Raw genomic sequence first — 18,375 nt, 5'->3', positions numbered from 1 at the left:
TGTGAGGGCACCCTGGCACTAGCCAAGGTGCCCCCACATTATTCAGGGCCAATTCCCCGGGTTTTGTGAGTGCGGGGACACTATTACACGCGTGCACTACATATAGGTCACTACCTATATGTAGCTTCACAATGGTAACTCCGAATATGGCCATGTAACATGTCTATGATCATGGAATTGCCCCCTCTATACCATCCTGACATAGTTGGCACAATCGCATGATCCCAGTGGTCAGTAGCACAGACCCTGGTACTGCCAAACTGCCTTTCCCGGGGTTTCACTGCAGCTGCTGCTGCTGCCAACCCCTCAGACAGGCTTCTGCCCTCCTGGGGTCCAGCCAGGCCTGGCCCAGGATGGCAGAACAAAGGACTTCCTCTGAGAGAGGGTGTTACACCCTCTCCCTTTGGAAAATGGTGTGAAGGCAGGGGAGGAGTAGCCTCCCCCAGCCTCTGGAAATGCTTTCATGGGCACATTTGGTGCCCATTTCTGCATAAGCCAGTCTACACCGGTTCAGGGACCCCTTAGCCCTGCTCTGGTGCGAAACTGGACAAAGGAAAGGGGAGTGACCACTCCCCTGACCTGTACCTCCCCTGGGAGGTGCCCAGAGCTCCTCCAGTGTGCTCCAGACCTCTGCCATCTTGGAAACAGAGGTGCTGCTGGCACACTGGACTGCTCTGAGTGGCCAGTGCCATCAGGTGACGTCAGAGCCTCCTCCTGATAGGCTCCTTCAGGTGTTGCTAGCCTATCCTCTCTCCTAGGTAGCCAAACCCTCCTTTCTGGCTATTTAGGGTCTCTGTCTCTTGGGATTCCTTAGATAACGAATGCAAGAGCTCATCCGAGTTCCTCTGCATCTCTCTCTTCACCTTCTGCCAAGGAATCGACTGCTGACCGCGCTGGAAGCCTGCAAAACTGCAACAAAGTAGCAAAGACGACTACTGCAACTCTGTAACGCTGATCCTGCCGCCTTCTCGACTGTTTTCCTGGTGGTGCATGCTGTGGGGGTAGTCTGCCTCCTCTCTGCACTAGAAGCTCCGAAGAAATCTCCCGTGGGTCGACGGAATCATCCCCCTGCAACCGAAGGCACCAAAGAACTGCATCACCGGTCCCCTGGGTCTCCTCTCAGCACGACGAGCGAGGTCCCTTGAATCCAGCAACTCTGTCCAAGTGACTCTTCAGTCCAAGTTTGGTGGAGGTAAGTCCTTGCCTCCCCACGCCAGACTGCATTGCTGGGAACCGCGACTTTTGCAGCTACTCCGGCCTCCGTGCACTTCCGGCGGAAATCCTTTGTGCACAGTCCAGCCTGGGTCCACGGCACTCTAACCTGCATTGCACGACCTAAGTTGTTCTCCGGCGACGTGGGACTCCTTTGTGCGACTTCGGGTGAGCACCGTTTCACGCATCCTCGTAGTGCCTGTTTCTGGCACTTCTGTGGGTGCTGCCTGCTGCTGAGAGGGCTCCTTGTCTTGCTCGACGCCCCCTCTGTCCCCTGACGCAATTGGCAACATCCTGGTCCCTCCTGGGCCACAGCAGCATCCAAAAACCCTTACCGCACGATTTGCAGCTAGCAAGGCTTGTTGGCCGTCTTTCGGCGGGAAAACACTTCTGCACGACTCTCCACGGCGTGAGGGATCCGTCCTCCAAAGGGGAAGTCTCTAGCCCTTGTCGTTCCTGCAGAAACATAAGCTTCTACTGTCCAGTAGCAGCTTCTTTGCACCCACAGCTGGCATTTCCTGGGCATCTGCCCATCTCTGACTTGCTTGTGACTTTTGGACTTGGTCCCCTTGTTCCACAGGTACCCTCGACTGGAAATCCATTGTTGTTGCATTGTTGGTTTGTGTCTTTCCTGCAGAATTCCCCTATCACAACTTCTATGTCCTTTGGGGAACTTAAGTGCACTTTGCACTCACTTTTCAGGGTCTTGGGGTGGGCTATTTTTCTAACCCTTGCTATTTTCTAATAGTCCCAGCGACCCTCTACAAGGTCACATAGGTTTGGGGTCCATTCGTGGTTCGCATTCCACTTCTGGAGTATATGGTTTGTGTTGCCCCTATCCCTATGTGTCTCCATTGCATCCTATTGTAACTATACATTGTTTGCACTGTTTTCTAATACTATTACTGCATATTTTGGTATTGTGTACATATATCTTGTGTATATTTGCTATCCTCATACTGAGGGTACACTCTGAGATACTTTGGCATATTGTCATAAAAATAAAGTACCTTTATTTTTAGTATATCTGTGTATTGTGTTTTCTTATGATATTGTGCATATGACACTAAGTGGTACTGTAGGAGCTTCACTCGTCTCCTAGTTCAGCCTAAGCTGCTCTGCTAAGCTACCATTATCTATCAGCCTATGCTGCTAGACACCCTATACACTAATAAGGGATAACTGGGCCTGGTGCAAGGTGCAAGTACCCCTTGGTACTCACTACAAGCCAGTCCAGCCTCCTACATTGGTTGTGCAGCGGTGGGATAAGTGCTTTGAGACTACTTACTACTCTTGTCATTGTACTTTTCATAAGAGAAAAATATACAAAACAAGTTCAGTGTATGTACACATAACCAAAAAGTTTTGCATTTCCTCTTTTCACTCTTTTCTAAAGTGCTGAAAAGTACTTCTAAACTTTCTAAAAGTTCTTAAAAGTTTTAAAAGTTTTTTTTCTGTCTTTCTAAAAGCTCTAAAAACTTTTTCTCACTTTTTCTGTCACTTAAACTCTTTCTAAAATGTCTGGCACAGGCCAAAATGTTGATCTGTCCAAACTTGCATATGACCACCTTAGCTGGAAAGGAGCAAGGAGTCTCTGTATAGAAAGAGGTTTGAATGTAGGGAAGAATCCTTCCTTGGAATTATTGCTTAACATGCTTAGAGAACAAGATAAGGCCAAAAGGGCCCCATCTGTTGAAAAAGCAGCTAATGGTTCCCAATCTGATCCAGGGACCCCCCTACGAAAAGATTCAGGAAAGAAACTTCATAGCCTGCCCATTACTAGACAGTCTAGCATAGTTGGTACTGATGTAGAGTCACACCATACAGATAGTGTTGTCTCACATCATAGCAAGAGCATTCATTCTCACCACAGTAGAAGTGATGTTTCTGTTAACCAAGCTGTTAGGGTGCCTTCTGTAAGGGACAGGTCTCCTTCTGTCCATTCTCATCATACTTCTGTTTCAAGGCATGTCCCTCCCACCCACCCTGATGACAGATTGTTAGAAAGGGAGCTCAATAGATTGAGAGTGGAACAAACCAGACTGAAGCTCAAGAAGCAACAGCTGGATTTGGATAGACAGTCTTTAGAAGTAGAGAAGGAGAGACAGAAGTTGGGTTTAGAAACCCATGGTGGCAGCAGCAGTATTCCCCATAGTCATCCTGCAAAAGAGCATGATTCCAGGAATCTGCACAAGATAGTTCCCCCTTATAAGGAGGGGGATGACATTAACAAGTGGTTTGCTGCACTTGAGAGGGCCTGTGATGTACAGGATGTCCCTCAAAGGCAGTGGGCTGTTATCCTATGGCTATCATTTAGTGGAAAAGATAGGGATAGGCTCCTTACTGTGAAAGAAAGTGAAGCCAATGATTACAAAGTTCTTAAGAATGCACTCCTGGATGGTTATGGCTTAACCACTGAACAATACAGGATAAAGTTCAGAGAGACCAAAAAGGAGTCTTCACAAGACTGGGTTGATTTCATTGACCATTCAGTGAAGGCCTTGGAGGGGTGGTTACATGGCAGTAAAGCTACTGATTATGACAGCCTGTATAACTTGATCCTGAGAGAGCATATTCTTAATAATTGTGTGTCTGATTTGTTGCACCAGTACTTGGTGGACTCTGATCTGACCTCTCCCCAAGAATTGGGAAAGAAGGCAGACAAATGGGTCAGAACAAGGGTGAACAGAAAAGTTCATACAAGGGGTGACAAAGATGGCAACAAGAAGAAGGATGGTAAGTCTTCTGACAAGGGTGGGGACAAATCTAAAAATGAGTCTTCATCAGGCCCACAAAAACACTCTGGTGGGGGTGGTGGGCCCAAATCCTCTTCTAATCAAAACAAAGAAAAGAAACCATGGTGCTATTTATGTAAAATAAAAGGCCATTGGACAACAGATCCCAGTTGTCCAAAGAAAAGCACCAAGCCTCCTACCACTACAACCCCTACTGCTACACCTAGTGTCCCTACTAATAGCAGTGGTGGTGGGAGCAAACCTACTAATAGCCAATCCAAGGGAGTAGCTGGGCTCACTATTGGTAACTTAGTTGGGGTTGGTCTGGTTAGGGAGACCACAGAGGCTGTGTTAGTCTCTGAGGGGGCTATTGATTTAGCCACCTTAGTTGCTTGTCCCCTTAATATGGATAAGTACAAGCAGCTACCCCTAAAAAATGGTGTTGAGGTTCAGGCCTACAGGGACACTGGTGCCAGTGTGACTATGGTCATAGAGAAACTGGTCCACCCTGAACAACACCTACTTGGTCACCAGTACCAAGTAACCGATGCTCACAACAACACACTTAGCCACCCCATGGCTGTTGTAAATCTCAACTGGGGGGGGGGGGGTTACTGGTCCAAAGAAAGTTGTGGTAGCCTCAGATTTACCTGTAGACTGTCTACTAGGAAATGATTTGGAGACATCAGCTTGGTCAGATGTGGAGTTGGAGGCCCATGCAGCAATGCTGGGCATCCCAGGGCATATTTTTGCTTTAACCAGGGCTCAGGCCAAAAAGCAAAAAGGACAGGGAAACTTGGATCCTGGAACAATGGACCAAGTGCTCCCTAAAGCTAGGGCTAGTAGAAGTAAAGCACTTCCTACTATCCTTCCCTCTACAGTAGATTCTACTTCTGAGGAAGAAGAATTTCCACCCTGTGCAGAACCTACACCAGAGGAGCTGGAAGCAGACACTGCTGAGCTTTTGGGTGAAGGGGGGCCTGCCAGGGAGGAGCTGAGTGTGGCACAGCAAACCTGTCCCACACTAAAGGGTCTAAGACAGCAAGCTGTCAAACAAGCTAATGGGGATGTCAGTGACTCTCACAGAGTTTACTGGGAGGACAACCTCTTGTACACTGAAGCAAGGAACCTAAACCTGGAACTGCCAGGAGGTTAGTGATTCCTCAGGAGTACAGAAAGTTCCTCCTAACTCTAGCCCACGACATTCCCCTAGCTGGACATCTGGGACAAATGAAAACTTGGGACAGACTTGTTCCCTTGTTTCATTGGCCTAGAATGTCTGAGGACACAAAAGAGTTTTGTAAGTCCTGTGAAACATGTCAAGCCAGTGGCAAGACAGGTGGCACACCAAAGGCACCCCTTATTCCACTGCCTGTGGTTGGGGTTCCCTTTGAAAGGGTAGGGGTTGACATAGTTGGCCCCCTTGACCCTCCTACTGCTCCAGGCAATAGGTTTATCTTAGTTGTAGTGGACCATGCCACAAGATATCCTGAAGCAATTCCTTTAAGGACTACTACAGCACCTGCAGCGGCAAAGGCCCTCCTGGGAATATTTTCTAGGATGGCTGAGTATATGAAAAAGGCCAGTAAAAACCTTCAGGCCAGCCAAGAGCTCCAGAAGCAATGGCATGACCAGAAGGCTGTTTTGGTGCAGTACCAACCAGGGCAGAAAGTGTGGGTCTTGGAGCCTGTGGCCCCAAGAGCACTCCAAGATAAATGGAGTGGACCACACACAATTGTTGAGAAAAAGGGTGAAGTCACCTACTTAGTTGGCTTAGGCACTGGCAGGAGTCCCCTTAGGGTGCTCCATGTCAATCGCCTGAAACCCTACTATGACAGGGCTGATCTCACCCTGCTCATGGCAACTGATGAGGGACAGGAAGAAGACAGTGATCCTCTACCTGATCTCTTCTCTTCCACAGAACAAGATGCTCTAGTGGAAGGTGTAGTTTTGGCTGATTGTCTTACTGCTGAGCAGAAAGACCATTGCATAAATCTCCTGGGTCAGTTTTCTGAACTCTTCTCTACTATGCCAGGTACCACTTCTTGGTGTGAGCACACTATAGATACTAGAGACAGCTTGCCTGTCAAAAGTAAAATCTATAGGCAGCCTGACCATGTCAGAGACTGCATAAAGCAAGAGGTGCAGAAAATGTTAGAACTGGGAGTGGTTGAGCACTCTGAAAGTCCATGGGCTTCTCCTGTTGTACTTGTACCAAAACCTCATTCCAAGGATGGAAAGAAAGAAATGCGGTTTTGTGTTGATTACAGAGGTCTCAACCAGGTAACGAAAACTGATGCTCACCCTATACCCAGGGCAGATGAGCTCATAGATACACTGGCATCTGCCAAGTATCTAAGCACTTTTGATTTGACTGCAGGGTATTGGCAGATCAAATTATCAGAAGATGCTAAACCTAAAACTGCATTTTCAACCATTGGAGGCCATTACCAATTCACAGTAATGCCTTTTGGATTGAAAAATGCACCTGCCACTTTTCAGAGGTTGGTGAACAGTCCTGCAAGGGCTGGAAGCTTTTAGTGCAGCATATCTGGACGATATAGCTGTCTTTAGCTCCAGTTGGGATGATCACCTGGTCCACCTATGGAAAGTTTTAGAGGCCCTGCAAAAGGCAGGCCTCACTATCAAGGCTTCAAAGTGCCAGATAGGGCAGGGAAAGGTGGTTTATCTGGGACACCTTGTTGGTGGGGAACAGATTGCACCACTTCAGGGAAAAATCCAAACTATTATAGATTGGGTTCCCCCTACTACTCAGACTCCGGTGAGAGCCTTCCTAGGCCTCACTGGGTATTACAGGAGGTTCATTAAGAACTATGGCTCCATTGCAGCCCCTCTTAATGACCTCACATCCAAGAAGATGCCTAAAAAGGTATTTTGGACAGCAAACTGTCAGAAAGCTTTTGAGGAGCTGAAGCAGGCCATGTGCTCTGCACCTGTCCTGAAAAGCCCTTGTTACTCTAAAAAAATTCTATGTCCAAACTGATGCATCTGAATTAGGAGTAGGGGCAGTCCTATCACAACTTAATTCTGAGGGCCAGGATCAACCTGTTGCTTTTATTAGTAGGAGGTTGACCCCTAGAGAAAAGCGTTGGTCGGCCATTGAGAGGGAGGCCTTTGCTGTTGTCTGGGCACTGAAGAAGTTGAGGCCATACCTGCTTGGCACTCACTTCATTGTTCAGACAGACCACAAACCTCTACTTTGGCTAAAACAAATGAAAGGTGAAAATCCAAAATTGTTGAGGTGGTCCATATCCCTACAGGGAATGGACTATACAGTGGAACATAGACCTGGGAGTAGCCACTCCAATGCAGATGGACTCTCCAGATATTTCCACTTAGACAATGAAGACTCATCAGGTCATGGCTAGTCTTATTGTCCTTCGTTTGGGGGGGGGGGGGGGTTGTGTAGGAAAGTACCATCTTGCCTGGCATGTTACCCCCATTTTTCACTGTATATATGTTGTTTTAGTTGTATGTGTCACTGGGACCCTGCCAGCCAGGGCCCCAGTGCTCATAGGTGTGCCTGAATGTGTTACCTGTGTTATGACTAACTGTCTCACTGAGGCTCTGCTAATCAGAACCTCGGTGGTTATGCTCTCTCATTTCTTTCAAATTGTCACTAACAGGCTAGTGACCAATTTTACCAATTTATATTGGCTTACTGGAACACCCTTATAATTCCCTAGTATATGGTACTGAGGTACCCAGGGTATTGGGGTTCCAGGAGATCCCTATGGGCTGCAGCATTTCTTTTGCCACCCATAGGGAGCTCTGACAATTCTTACACAGGCCTGCCACTGCAGCCTGAGTGAAATAACGTCCACGTTATTTCACAGCCATTTTTCTCTGCACTTAAGTAACTTATAAGTCACCTATATGTCTAACCTTTACCTGGTAAAGGTTGGGTGCTAAGTTACTTAGTGTGAGGGCACCCTGGCACTAGCCAAGGTGCCCCCACATTGTTCAGGGCCAATTCCCCGGACTTTGTGAGTGCGGGGACACCATTACATGCGTGCACTACATATAGGTCACTACCTATATGTAGCTTCACAATGGTAACTCCGAATATGGCCATGTAACATGTCTATGATCATGGAATTGCCCCCTCTATACCATCCTGACATAGTTGGCACAATCCCATGATCCCAGTGGTCTGTAGCACATACCCTGGTACTGCCAAACTGCCTTTCCCGGGGTTTCACTGCAGCTGCTGCTGCTGCCAACCCCTCAAACAGGCTTCTGCCCTCCTGGGGTCCAGCCAGGCCTGGCCCAGGATGGCAGAACAAAGGACTTCCTCTGAGAGAGGGTGTTACACCCTCTCCCTTTGGAAAATGGTGTGAAGGCAGGGGAGGAGTAGCCTCCCCCCAGCCTCTGGAAATCATTTCATGGGCACATTTGGTGCCCATTTCTGCATGAGCCAGTCTACACCGGTTCAGGGACCCCTTAGGCCTGCTCTGGCGCAAAACTGGACAAAGGAAAGGGGAGTGACCACTCCCCTGACCTGTACCTCCCCTGGGAGGTGCCCAGAGCTCCTCCAGTGTGCTCCAGACCTCTGCCATCTTGGAAACAGAGGTGCTGCTGGCACACTGGACTGCTCTGAGTGGCCAGTGCCATCAGGTGACGTCAGAGACTCCTCCTGATAGGCTCCTTCAGGTGTTGCTAGCCTATCCTCTCTCCTAGGTAGCCAAACCCTCTTTTCTGGCTATTTAGGGTCTCTGTCTCTTGGGATTCCTTAGATAACGAATGCAAGAGCTCATCCGAGTTTCTCTGCATCTCTCTCTTCACCTTCTGCCAGGGAATCGACTGCTGACCCCGCTGGAAGCCTGCAAAACTGCAACAAAGTAGCAAAGACGACTACTGCAACTCTGTAACGCTGATCCTGCCGCCTTCTCGACTGTTTTCCTGGTGGTGCATGCTGTGGGGGTAGTCTGCCTCCTCTCTGCACTAGAAGCTCCGAAGAAATCTCCCGTGGGTCGACGGAATCGTCCCCCTGCAACCGCAGGCACCAAAGAACTGCATCACCGGTCCCCTGGGTCTCCTCTCAGCACGACGAGCGAGGTCCCTTGAATCCAGCAACTCTGTCCAAGTGACTCCCACAGTCCAGTGACTCTTCAGTCCAAGTTTGGTGGAGGTAAGTCCTTGCCTCCCCACGCCAGACTGCATTGCTGGGAACCGCGACTTTTGCAGCTACTCCGACCTCCGTGCACTTCCGGCGGAAATCCTTTGTGCACAGTCCAGCCTGGTTCCACGGCACTCTAACCTGCACTGCACGACCTCCTAAGTTGTTCTCCGGCGACGTGGGACTCCTTTGTGCGACTTCGGGTGAGCACCGTTTCACGCATCCTCGTAGTGCCTGTTTCTGGCACTTCTGTGGGAGCTGCCTGCTGCTGACAGGGCTCCTTGTCTTGCTCAACGCCCCCTCTGTCCCCTGACGCAATTGGCGACATCCTGGTCCCTCCTGGGCCACAGCAGCATCCAGAAACCCTTACCGCACGATTTGCAGCTAGCAAGGCTTGTTGGCGGTCTTTCGGCGGGAAAACACTTCTGCACGACTCTCCACGGCGTGAGGGATCCGTCCTCCAAAGGGGTTAGTCTCTAGCCCTTGTCGTTCCTGCAGAAACCTAAGCTTCTACTGTCCAGTAGCAGCTTCTTTGCACCCACAGCTGGCATTTCCTGGGCATCTGCCCATCTCCGACTTGCTTGTGACTTTGGACTTGGTCCCCTTGTTCCACAGGTACCCTCGACTGGAAATCCATCGTTGTTGCATTGTTGGTTTGTGTCTTTCCTGCAGAATTCCCCTATCACGACTTCTATGTCCTGTGGGGAACTTTAGTGCACTTTGCACTCACTTTTCAGGGTCTTGGGGTGGTTTATTTTTCTAACCCCTGCTATTTTCTAATAGTCCCAGCGACCCTCTACAAGGTCACATAGGTTTGGGGTCCATTTGTGATTCGCATTCCACTTTTGGAGTATATGGTTTGTGTTGCCCCTATCCCTATGTGTCTCCATTGCATCCTATTGTAACTATACATTGTTTGCACTGTTTTCTAATACTATTACTGCATATTTTGGTATTGTGTACATATATCTTGTGTATATTTGCTATCCTCATACTGAGGGTACACTCTGAGATACTTTGGCATATTGTCATAAAAATAAAGTACCTTTATTTTTAGTATATCTGTGTATTGTGTTTTCTTATGATATTGTGCATATGACACTAAGTGGTACTGTAGTAGCTTCACTCGTCTCCTAGTTCAGCCTAAGCTGCTCTGCTAAGCTACCATTATCTATCAGCCTATGCTGCTAGACACCCTTTACACTAATAAGGGATAACTGGGCCTGGTGCAAGGTGCAAGTACCCCTTGGTACTCACTACAAGCCAGTCCAGCCTCCTACACAGGTGAACGAATGTGTTGGAGCCATCGACTAATCACTTACAACACTTTCATCAGTGAATATTTACTCAGTGATCAAACATTAACTGTTGAGGTAACATAGTTATAAATAATTTAAAAACAAAGTTCTCAGATCAACCACAGTGTGTTTGTAACGCAACCCAAAGAAGACCATCACTAGCAAGTGAGTGTGGTAACGGGAGATGGTGATATGAATATACTTTTATTTGATAGTGGTGGTGTTCATTGATGACTTACAGTTAACATCAGTTCGTGTAAGTTTATATTATCTTGTAACGGACACACATATTGTTCTTTAAGAAGTTCTGTTAGTTCCACTATAACATTATCAAAAAAAGAGGAAATACTGACTGGGAACAATGGTTGTGTTGTTTTCGAAAAAGATGTGAAGCTTACATGCTCAATAGTGACTCATATTTTGTGAACTTTAAAGGTCCTTAACTCCTGTTGTGGAATATTAATGCGTTTCGACTCTGTTTTTAAAGAGTCTTCTGAGGAGAGAGACCAGATGTAGTATCATAGAAAAGAAGCTAAGACACTTTTCCTCCCATAAATGTAAAATCCAGAAAATCCCTTGTGGAATCGTGAACGAGGCATGTCTTAATTAAGGCTCCCAGTTTTGCGTTTCTACTGATTGTTACAGATAAACACAGACAGAAAACAATGTGTAATTTCGTGAGTTTAGGACTTGAGCAGGGCGCAGAGAGTGTGATGTGTAACCGCTGCCTTTCTTCTTACAGATTCCTCTTCCAATCAACCCGATTCTTCAGGCGTACGGCAACGTCACGGTAGGTCAATGGCTCCGCGTCCTTCCTCCTCTTCCCAGCGTGCTCGCACCCTGTGGCTCGTTGAGAGGCGCTTGCTGCTGACGCTTGCTCCTGGCTCTGTTACCGTATGAGTGAAGCTCAGCAGCTGCCTCGTCACAGCGCGTATTCATGATGTACGTGGGTGTGGAAGAGCTGCTTTCTTTGGTAATTCTATTTTGTGTGATTAAGCATGTGCAGGAGGACACTGAGGATGTGAAGAGACGAGCGTTGCCTCTGTGCATGTGTGCGAGGCTTCAAGAGGCTGAAATGATTCTCCGGATAAGCAGGGAGAACGCTTGCATGTGAGACACGAGGTTGCTCCATTATACAATGTGCCCCAGGGCCATAACTGCTCTTTGTTACTGCTTTTTGTCCACTCAGGGCACTTTGGTTTACAGAAGGGGTCACAGTTGCTTGTGCATCCTTATTCTGTAGCACTGATCGCAACGGTCGAGACACCGGCACACAGCCTTCTCGGGACCGAGAAAGTGCTGGAGACAAGCGTCGACACCGAGATGCCGGTGTTGACACGGCTCGACGCCGAGACAGCGGGCCCGACGAAGCTCGGCGCCGAGAGGTTTCGGCCCCGAAAAAGAAAAAAGTCACCTCGGAGCCGAAAAAGGACGCTGACAGGGTTTCGGTACCGAAACAAGCTGCAACCGACCCAGCTTCAGGCTCTTATACAGAAGAGCACTCGCTAACCTCACAAATGCAAAAGCATAGGTTTGAGGAAGAGCTACAATCAACGGATGTGGACCATACGCAAAAGCGTATTTTCATACAGCAGGGGACAGGAAAGATAAGCACCCTTCCCCCTATTAGAAGAAAGAGAAGGTTGGAGTTCCAGACTGAACAGACACCACAACCAAAAGTGGTGAAAAGAGTTACTCCACCACCCTCTCCACCGCCCGTGATTAACGTCTCACCAGCACAAACTCCATCACACTCCCCAGCTCACACCACCATGAGCCAGGGTGACCAAGATCAGGACGCATGGGACCTATACGACGCACCAGTGTCAGATAACAGTCCGGAGGCATACCCTACCAAGCCATCTCCACCAGAGGACAGCACTGCGTACTCTCAAGTGGTGGCCAGAGCAGCACAATTTCACAACGTAAGCCTCCACTCAGAACAGGTCGAGGATGATTTTTTATTCAACACACTCTCCTCCACCCACAGCTCATACCAAAGCCTGCCTATGCTCCCTGGTATGCTCCGGCACGCAAAAGAAATCTTTAAGGAGCCGGTCAAAAGTCGGGCAATCACACCAAGGGTGGAAAAAAAGTATAAAGCACCTCCTACGGACCCGGTTTTCATCACTACACAGCTGCCACCAGACTCTGTCGTTGTAGGAGCAGCTAGGAAAAGGGCCAACTCTCACACATCTGGAGATGCACCACCCCCAGATAAAGAAAGCCGCAAGTTCGATGCAGCTGGTAAAAGAGTCGCAGCACAAGCTGCAAACTAGTGGCGCATCGCGAACTCCCAGGCACTACTTGCGCGCTATGACAGAGCCCATTGGGATGAGATGCAACATCTCATTGAACATCTGCCCAAGGATCTACAAAATAGGGCAAAACAGGTGGTTGAAGAGGGACAGACCATTTCTAACAACCAGATCCGCTCCTCCATGGACGCTGCAGATACAGCTGCACGGACAATTAATACATCTGTAACTATCAGAAGGCATGCATGGCTCAGAACGTCTGGCTTTAAACCAGAGATTCAGCAAGCAGTTCTCAATATGCCTTTTAACGAAAAGGAACTGTTCGGCCCAGAAGTGGACACAGCGATTGAGAAACTCAAAAGACACAGACACAGACACTGCCAAAGCCATGGGCGCACTCTACTCCCCGCAGAGCAGAGGAAATTACAGCACGTTTCGTAAAACACCCTTTAGAGGGGGGTTTCGGGGTCAGAGCACACAAGCCAGCACCTCACAGGCAACACCGTCCAGTTACCAGGGACAGTATAGAGGAGGTTTTCGGGGACAATATACAGGAGGGCAATTCCCTAGAAATAGAGGAAGATTTCAGAGCCCCAAAACCCCTACTACTAAACAGTGACTCACATGTCACTCACCCCCTCCACACAACACCAGTGGGGGGAAGAATAAGTCAGTACTACAAAGCATGGGAGGAAATCACTACAGACACTTGGGTTCTAGCAATTATCCAACATGGTTATTGCATAGAATTTCTACAATTCCCTCCAAACATACCACCAAAAGCACAGAATTTGACAAAACATCATTCCAATTGCCTGGAGATAGAAGTGCAGGCACTATTGCAAAAGAACGCAATCGAACTAGTGCCAAACACACAAATAAACACAGGAGTTTACTCACTGTACTTTCTGATACCAAAGAAAGACAAAACACTGAGACCAATCCTAGACCTCAGAGTAGTGAATACTTTCATCAAATCAGACCACTTTCACATGGTCACACTACAGGAAGTATTACCATTGCTAAAACTGCACGACTACATGGCAACTTTAGACCTCAAGGATGCTTATTTCCATATACCAATACACCCATCGCACAGGAAATACCTAAGGTTTGTATTCAAAGGAATACATTATCAATTCAAGGTACTGCCTTTCGGATTAACAACCGCACCAAGAGTCTTTACCAAATGTCTAGCGGTAGTCGCTGCACACATAAGAAGGCAGCAAATACATGTGTTCCCATATTTGGACGACTGGCTAATCAAGGCCCATTCGTTCATAGAGTGCTCAAATCACACAAATCAGATCATACAAACCCTCTTCAAACTCGGGTTCACCGTCAACTTCACAAAATCCAACATTCTGCCGCGCAAGGTACAACAATACCTAGGAGCCATAATAGACACATCAAAGGGAGTAGCCACTCCAAGTCCACAAAGAATTCAAAATTTCAACACCATCATACAACGCATGTATCCAACACAAAGGATACAAGCAAGGATGGTGTTACAACTCCTAGGCATGATGTCTTCATGCATAGCCATTGTCCCAAACGCAAGACTGCACATGAGGCCCTTACAACAGTGCCTAGCATCACAGTGGTCTCAAGCACAGGGTCACCTTCTAGATCTGGTGTTAATAGACCGCCAAACTTACCTCTCGCTTCTGTGGTGGAACAACATAAATTTAAACAAAGGGCGGCCTTTCCAAGACCCAGTGCCACAATACGTAATAACAACAGATGCTTCCATGACAGGGTGGGGAGCACACCTCGATCAACACAGCATACAAGGACAATGGAACGTACATCAAACAAAACTGCATATCAATCACCTAGAACTTCTAGCAGTTTTTCAAGCACTAAAAGCTTTCCAACCAATAATAGTTCACAAATACATTCTCGTCAAAACAGACAACATGACAACAATGTATTATTTAAACAAACAAGGGGGGACGCACTCCACGCAGTTAAGCCTGCTAGCACAAAAAATTTGGCGTTGGGCAATTCACAACCAAATTCGCCTAATAGCACAATTTATACCAGGGATCCAAAATCAACTCGCAGACAATCTCTCTCGAGATCACCAACAGGTCCACGAATGGGAAATTCACCCCCAAATTCTGAACACTTATTTCAAACTCTGGGGAACACCTCAGATAGACTTGTTTGCGACGAAGGAGAACGCAAAATGCCAAAACTTCGCATCCAGATACCCACACAAACAGTCCCAAGGCAATGCCCTATGGATGAACTGGTCAGGGATATTTGCTTACGCTTTTCCTCCTCTCCCTCTCCTTCCTTACCTGGTAAACAAACTCAGTCAAAACAAACTCAAACTCATATTAATAGCACCAACTTGGGCAAGGCAACCCTGGTACACAACGCTGCTAGACCTATCAGTAGTACCCTGCATCAAATTGCCCAACAGGCCAGATCTGTTGACACAACACAACCAAAAGATCAGACACCCAGATCCAGCATCGCTGAATCTAGCAATCTGGCTCCTGAAATCCTAGAATTCGGGCACTTACAACTTACCCAAGAATGTATGGAAGTCATAAAGCAAGCCAGAAGGCCATCCACCAGGCACTGCTATGCAAGTAAATGGAAGAGGTTTGTTTGCTACTGCCATATTAATCAAATACAACCATTACACACAACTCCAGAACATGTAGTGGGTTACTTGCTTCACTTACAGAAATCTAACCTGGCTTTCTCTTCCATTAAAATACACCTTGCAGCAATATCTGCATACCTGGAGACTACCTATTCAACTTCCCTATATAAGATACCAGTCATTAAAGCATTCATGGAGGGACTTAGGAGAATTATACCACCAAGAACACCACCTGTTCCTTCATGGAACCTAAATGTGGTCCTAACTAGACTTATGGGTCCACCTTTTGAACCCATGCACTCCTGCGAAATACAGTTCCTAACCTGGAAGGTGGCATTTCTCATCGCCATTACTTCCCTAAGAAGAGTAAGCGAGATTCAGGCGTTTACTATACAAGAACCTTTTATACAACTTCACAAAAATAAGGTCGTCCTAAGGACCAATCCTAAATTTTTGCCAAAGGTTATTTCACCGTTCCATCTAAATCAAACAGTGGAACTTCCAGTGTTCTTTCCACAGCCAGATACCGTAGCTGAAAGGGCACTACATACGTTAGATGTCAAAAGAGCATTGATGTATTACATTGACAGAACAAAGAACATCAGAAAGACTAAACAACTATTTATTGCATTCCAGAAACCTCATGCAGGAAACCCAATATCAAAACAAGGTATAGCCAGATGGATAGTTAAATGCATCCAAATCTGCTACCTTAAAGCTAAACGACAGCTGCCCATTACACCAAGGGCACACTCAACCAGAAAGAAAGGTGCTACCATGGCCTTTCTAGGAAACATCCCAATGCAAGAAATATGTAAGGCAGCCACATGGTCTACGCCTCACACATTCACCAAGCACTACTGTGTAGACGTGTTATCCGCACAACAAGCCACAGTAGGTCAAGCCGTATTAAGAACATTATTTCAAACTACTTCCACTCCTACAGGCTGAACCACCGCTTTTGGGGAGATAACTGCTTACTAGTCTATGCAAAACATGCGTATCTACAGCGACAGATGCCATCGAACTGAAAATGTCACTTACCCAGTGTACATCTGTTCGTGGCATCAGTCGCAGTAGATTCGCATGTGCCCACCCGCCTCCCCGGGAGCCTGTAGCAGTTTGGAAGTTACCTTCAACTATTTGTATACGTATCAGTCACTCCATTGCATGGGCACTTTTACTACAATTCAACTCCTACCTCACCCTCTGCGGGGAAAAACAATCGAAGATGGAGTCGACGCCTGTAGGAAGTTGGCTCTGTATGTGCTATTTCAAAGTAAGGAATAGCATGCACAGAGTCCAAGGGTTCCCCTTAGAGGTAAAATAGTGGTAAAAATAGATAATACTAATGCTCTATTTTGTGGTAGTGTGGTCGAGCAGTAGGCTTATCCAAGGAGTAGTGTTAAGCATTTGTTGTACATACACATAGACAATAAATGAGGTACACACACTCCGAGACAAATCCAGCCAATAGGTTTTTATATAGAAAAATATCTTTTCTTAGTTTATTTTAAGAACCACAGGTTCAAATTCTACATGTAATATCTCATTCGAAAGGTATTGCAGGTAAGTACTTTAGGAACTTTAAATCATAAAAATTGCATGTATACTTTTCAAGTTATTGACAAATAGCTGTTTTAAAAGTGGACACTTAGTGCAATTTTCACAGTTCCTAGGGGAGGTAAGTTTTTGTTAGGTTAACCAGGTAAGTAAGACACTTACAGGGTTCAGTTCTTGGTCCAAGGTAGCCCACCGTTGGGGGTTCAGAGCAACCCCAAAGTCACCACACCAGCAGCTCAGGGCCGGTCAGGTGCAGAGTTCAAAGTGGTGCCCAAAACACATAGGCTAGAATGGAGAGAAGGGGGTGCCCCGGTTCCGGTCTGCTTGCAGGTAAGTACCCGCGTCTTCGGAGGGCAGACCAGGGGGGTTTTGTAGGGCACCGGGGGGGACACAAGTCCACACAGAAATTTCACCCTCAGCAGCGCGGGGGCGGCCGGGTGCAGTGTAGAAACAAGCGTCGGGTTTGTAATGGAAGTCAATGGGAGATCTAGGGATCTCTTCAGCGCTGCAGGCAGGCAAGGGGGGGGTTCCTCGGGGAAACCTCCACTTGGTCAAGGGAGAGGGACTCCTGGGGGTCACTCCTCCAGTGAAAGTCCGGTCCTTCAGGTCCTGGGGGCTGCGGGTGCAGGGTCTCTCCCAGGTGTCGGGACTTAGGATTCAAAGAGTCGCGGTCAGGGGAAGCCTCGGGATTCCCTCTGCAGGCGGCGCTGTGGGGGCTCAGGGGGGACAGGTTTTGGTACTCACAGTATCAGAGTAGTCCTGGGGTCCCTCCTGAGGTGTTGGATCTCCACCAGCCGAGTCGGGGTCGCCGGGTGCAGTGTTGCAAGTCTCACGCTTCTTGCGGGGAGCTTGCAGGGTTCTTTAAAGCTGCTGGAAACAAAGTTGCAGCTTTTCTTGGAGCAGGTCCGCTGTCCTCGGGAGTTTCTTGTCTTTTCGAAGCAGGGGCAGTCCTCAGAGGATGTCGAGGTCGCTGGTCCCTTTGGAAGGCGTCGCTGGAGCAGGATCTTTGGAAGGCAGGAGACAGGCCGGTGAGTTTCTGGAGCCAAGGCAGTTGTCGTCTTCTGGTCTTCCTCTGCAGGGGTTTTTCAGCTAGGCAGTCCTTCTTCTTGTAGTTGCAGGAATCTAATTTTCTAGGGTTCAGGGTAGCCCTTAAATACTAAATTTAAGGGCGTGTTTAGGTCTGGGGGGTTAGTAGCCAATGGCTACTAGCCCTGAGGGTGGGTACACCCTCTTTGTGCCTCCTCCCAAGGGGAGGGGGTCACAATCCTAACCCTATTGGGGGAATCCTCCATCTGCAAGATGGAGGATTTCTAAAAGTTAGAGTCACCTCAGCTCAGGACACCTTAGGGGCTGTCCTGACTGGCCAGTGACTCCTCCTTGTTTTTCTCATTATTTTCTCCGGCCTTGCCGCCAAAAGTGGGGCCTGGCCGGAGGGGGCGGGCAACTCCACTAGCTGGAGTGTCCTGCTGGGTTGGCACAAAGGAGGTGAGCCTTTGAGGCTCACCGCCAGGTGTGACAATTCCTGCCTGGGAGAGGTGTTAGCATCTCC

The 18,375-nt window shown here is 47.8% G+C and overlaps 1 protein-coding gene across 1 annotated transcript in view; it reads left to right on the top strand.

The window, feature by feature from the left end:
- Positions 1-18,375, top strand: part of WDR3 (WD repeat domain 3) — a 188,218-nt gene that overhangs the window by 120,746 nt on the left and 49,097 nt on the right. Inside the window, exon 22 of the mRNA XM_069203010.1 lies at positions 11,128-11,175. Within this exon, the coding sequence (XP_069059111.1) occupies positions 11,128-11,175 (48 nt within the window). The remainder of the gene's footprint in view (positions 1-11,127; positions 11,176-18,375) is intronic.

This window comes from Pleurodeles waltl, chromosome 8 (genome assembly GCF_031143425.1).
Source record: "Pleurodeles waltl isolate 20211129_DDA chromosome 8, aPleWal1.hap1.20221129, whole genome shotgun sequence".
In the NCBI taxonomy this organism is placed as follows: domain Eukaryota; kingdom Metazoa; phylum Chordata; class Amphibia; order Caudata; family Salamandridae; genus Pleurodeles; species Pleurodeles waltl.
Note: the sequence above shows the minus strand (reverse complement) of the source record. Positions and strands in the feature narration are given on the sequence as shown.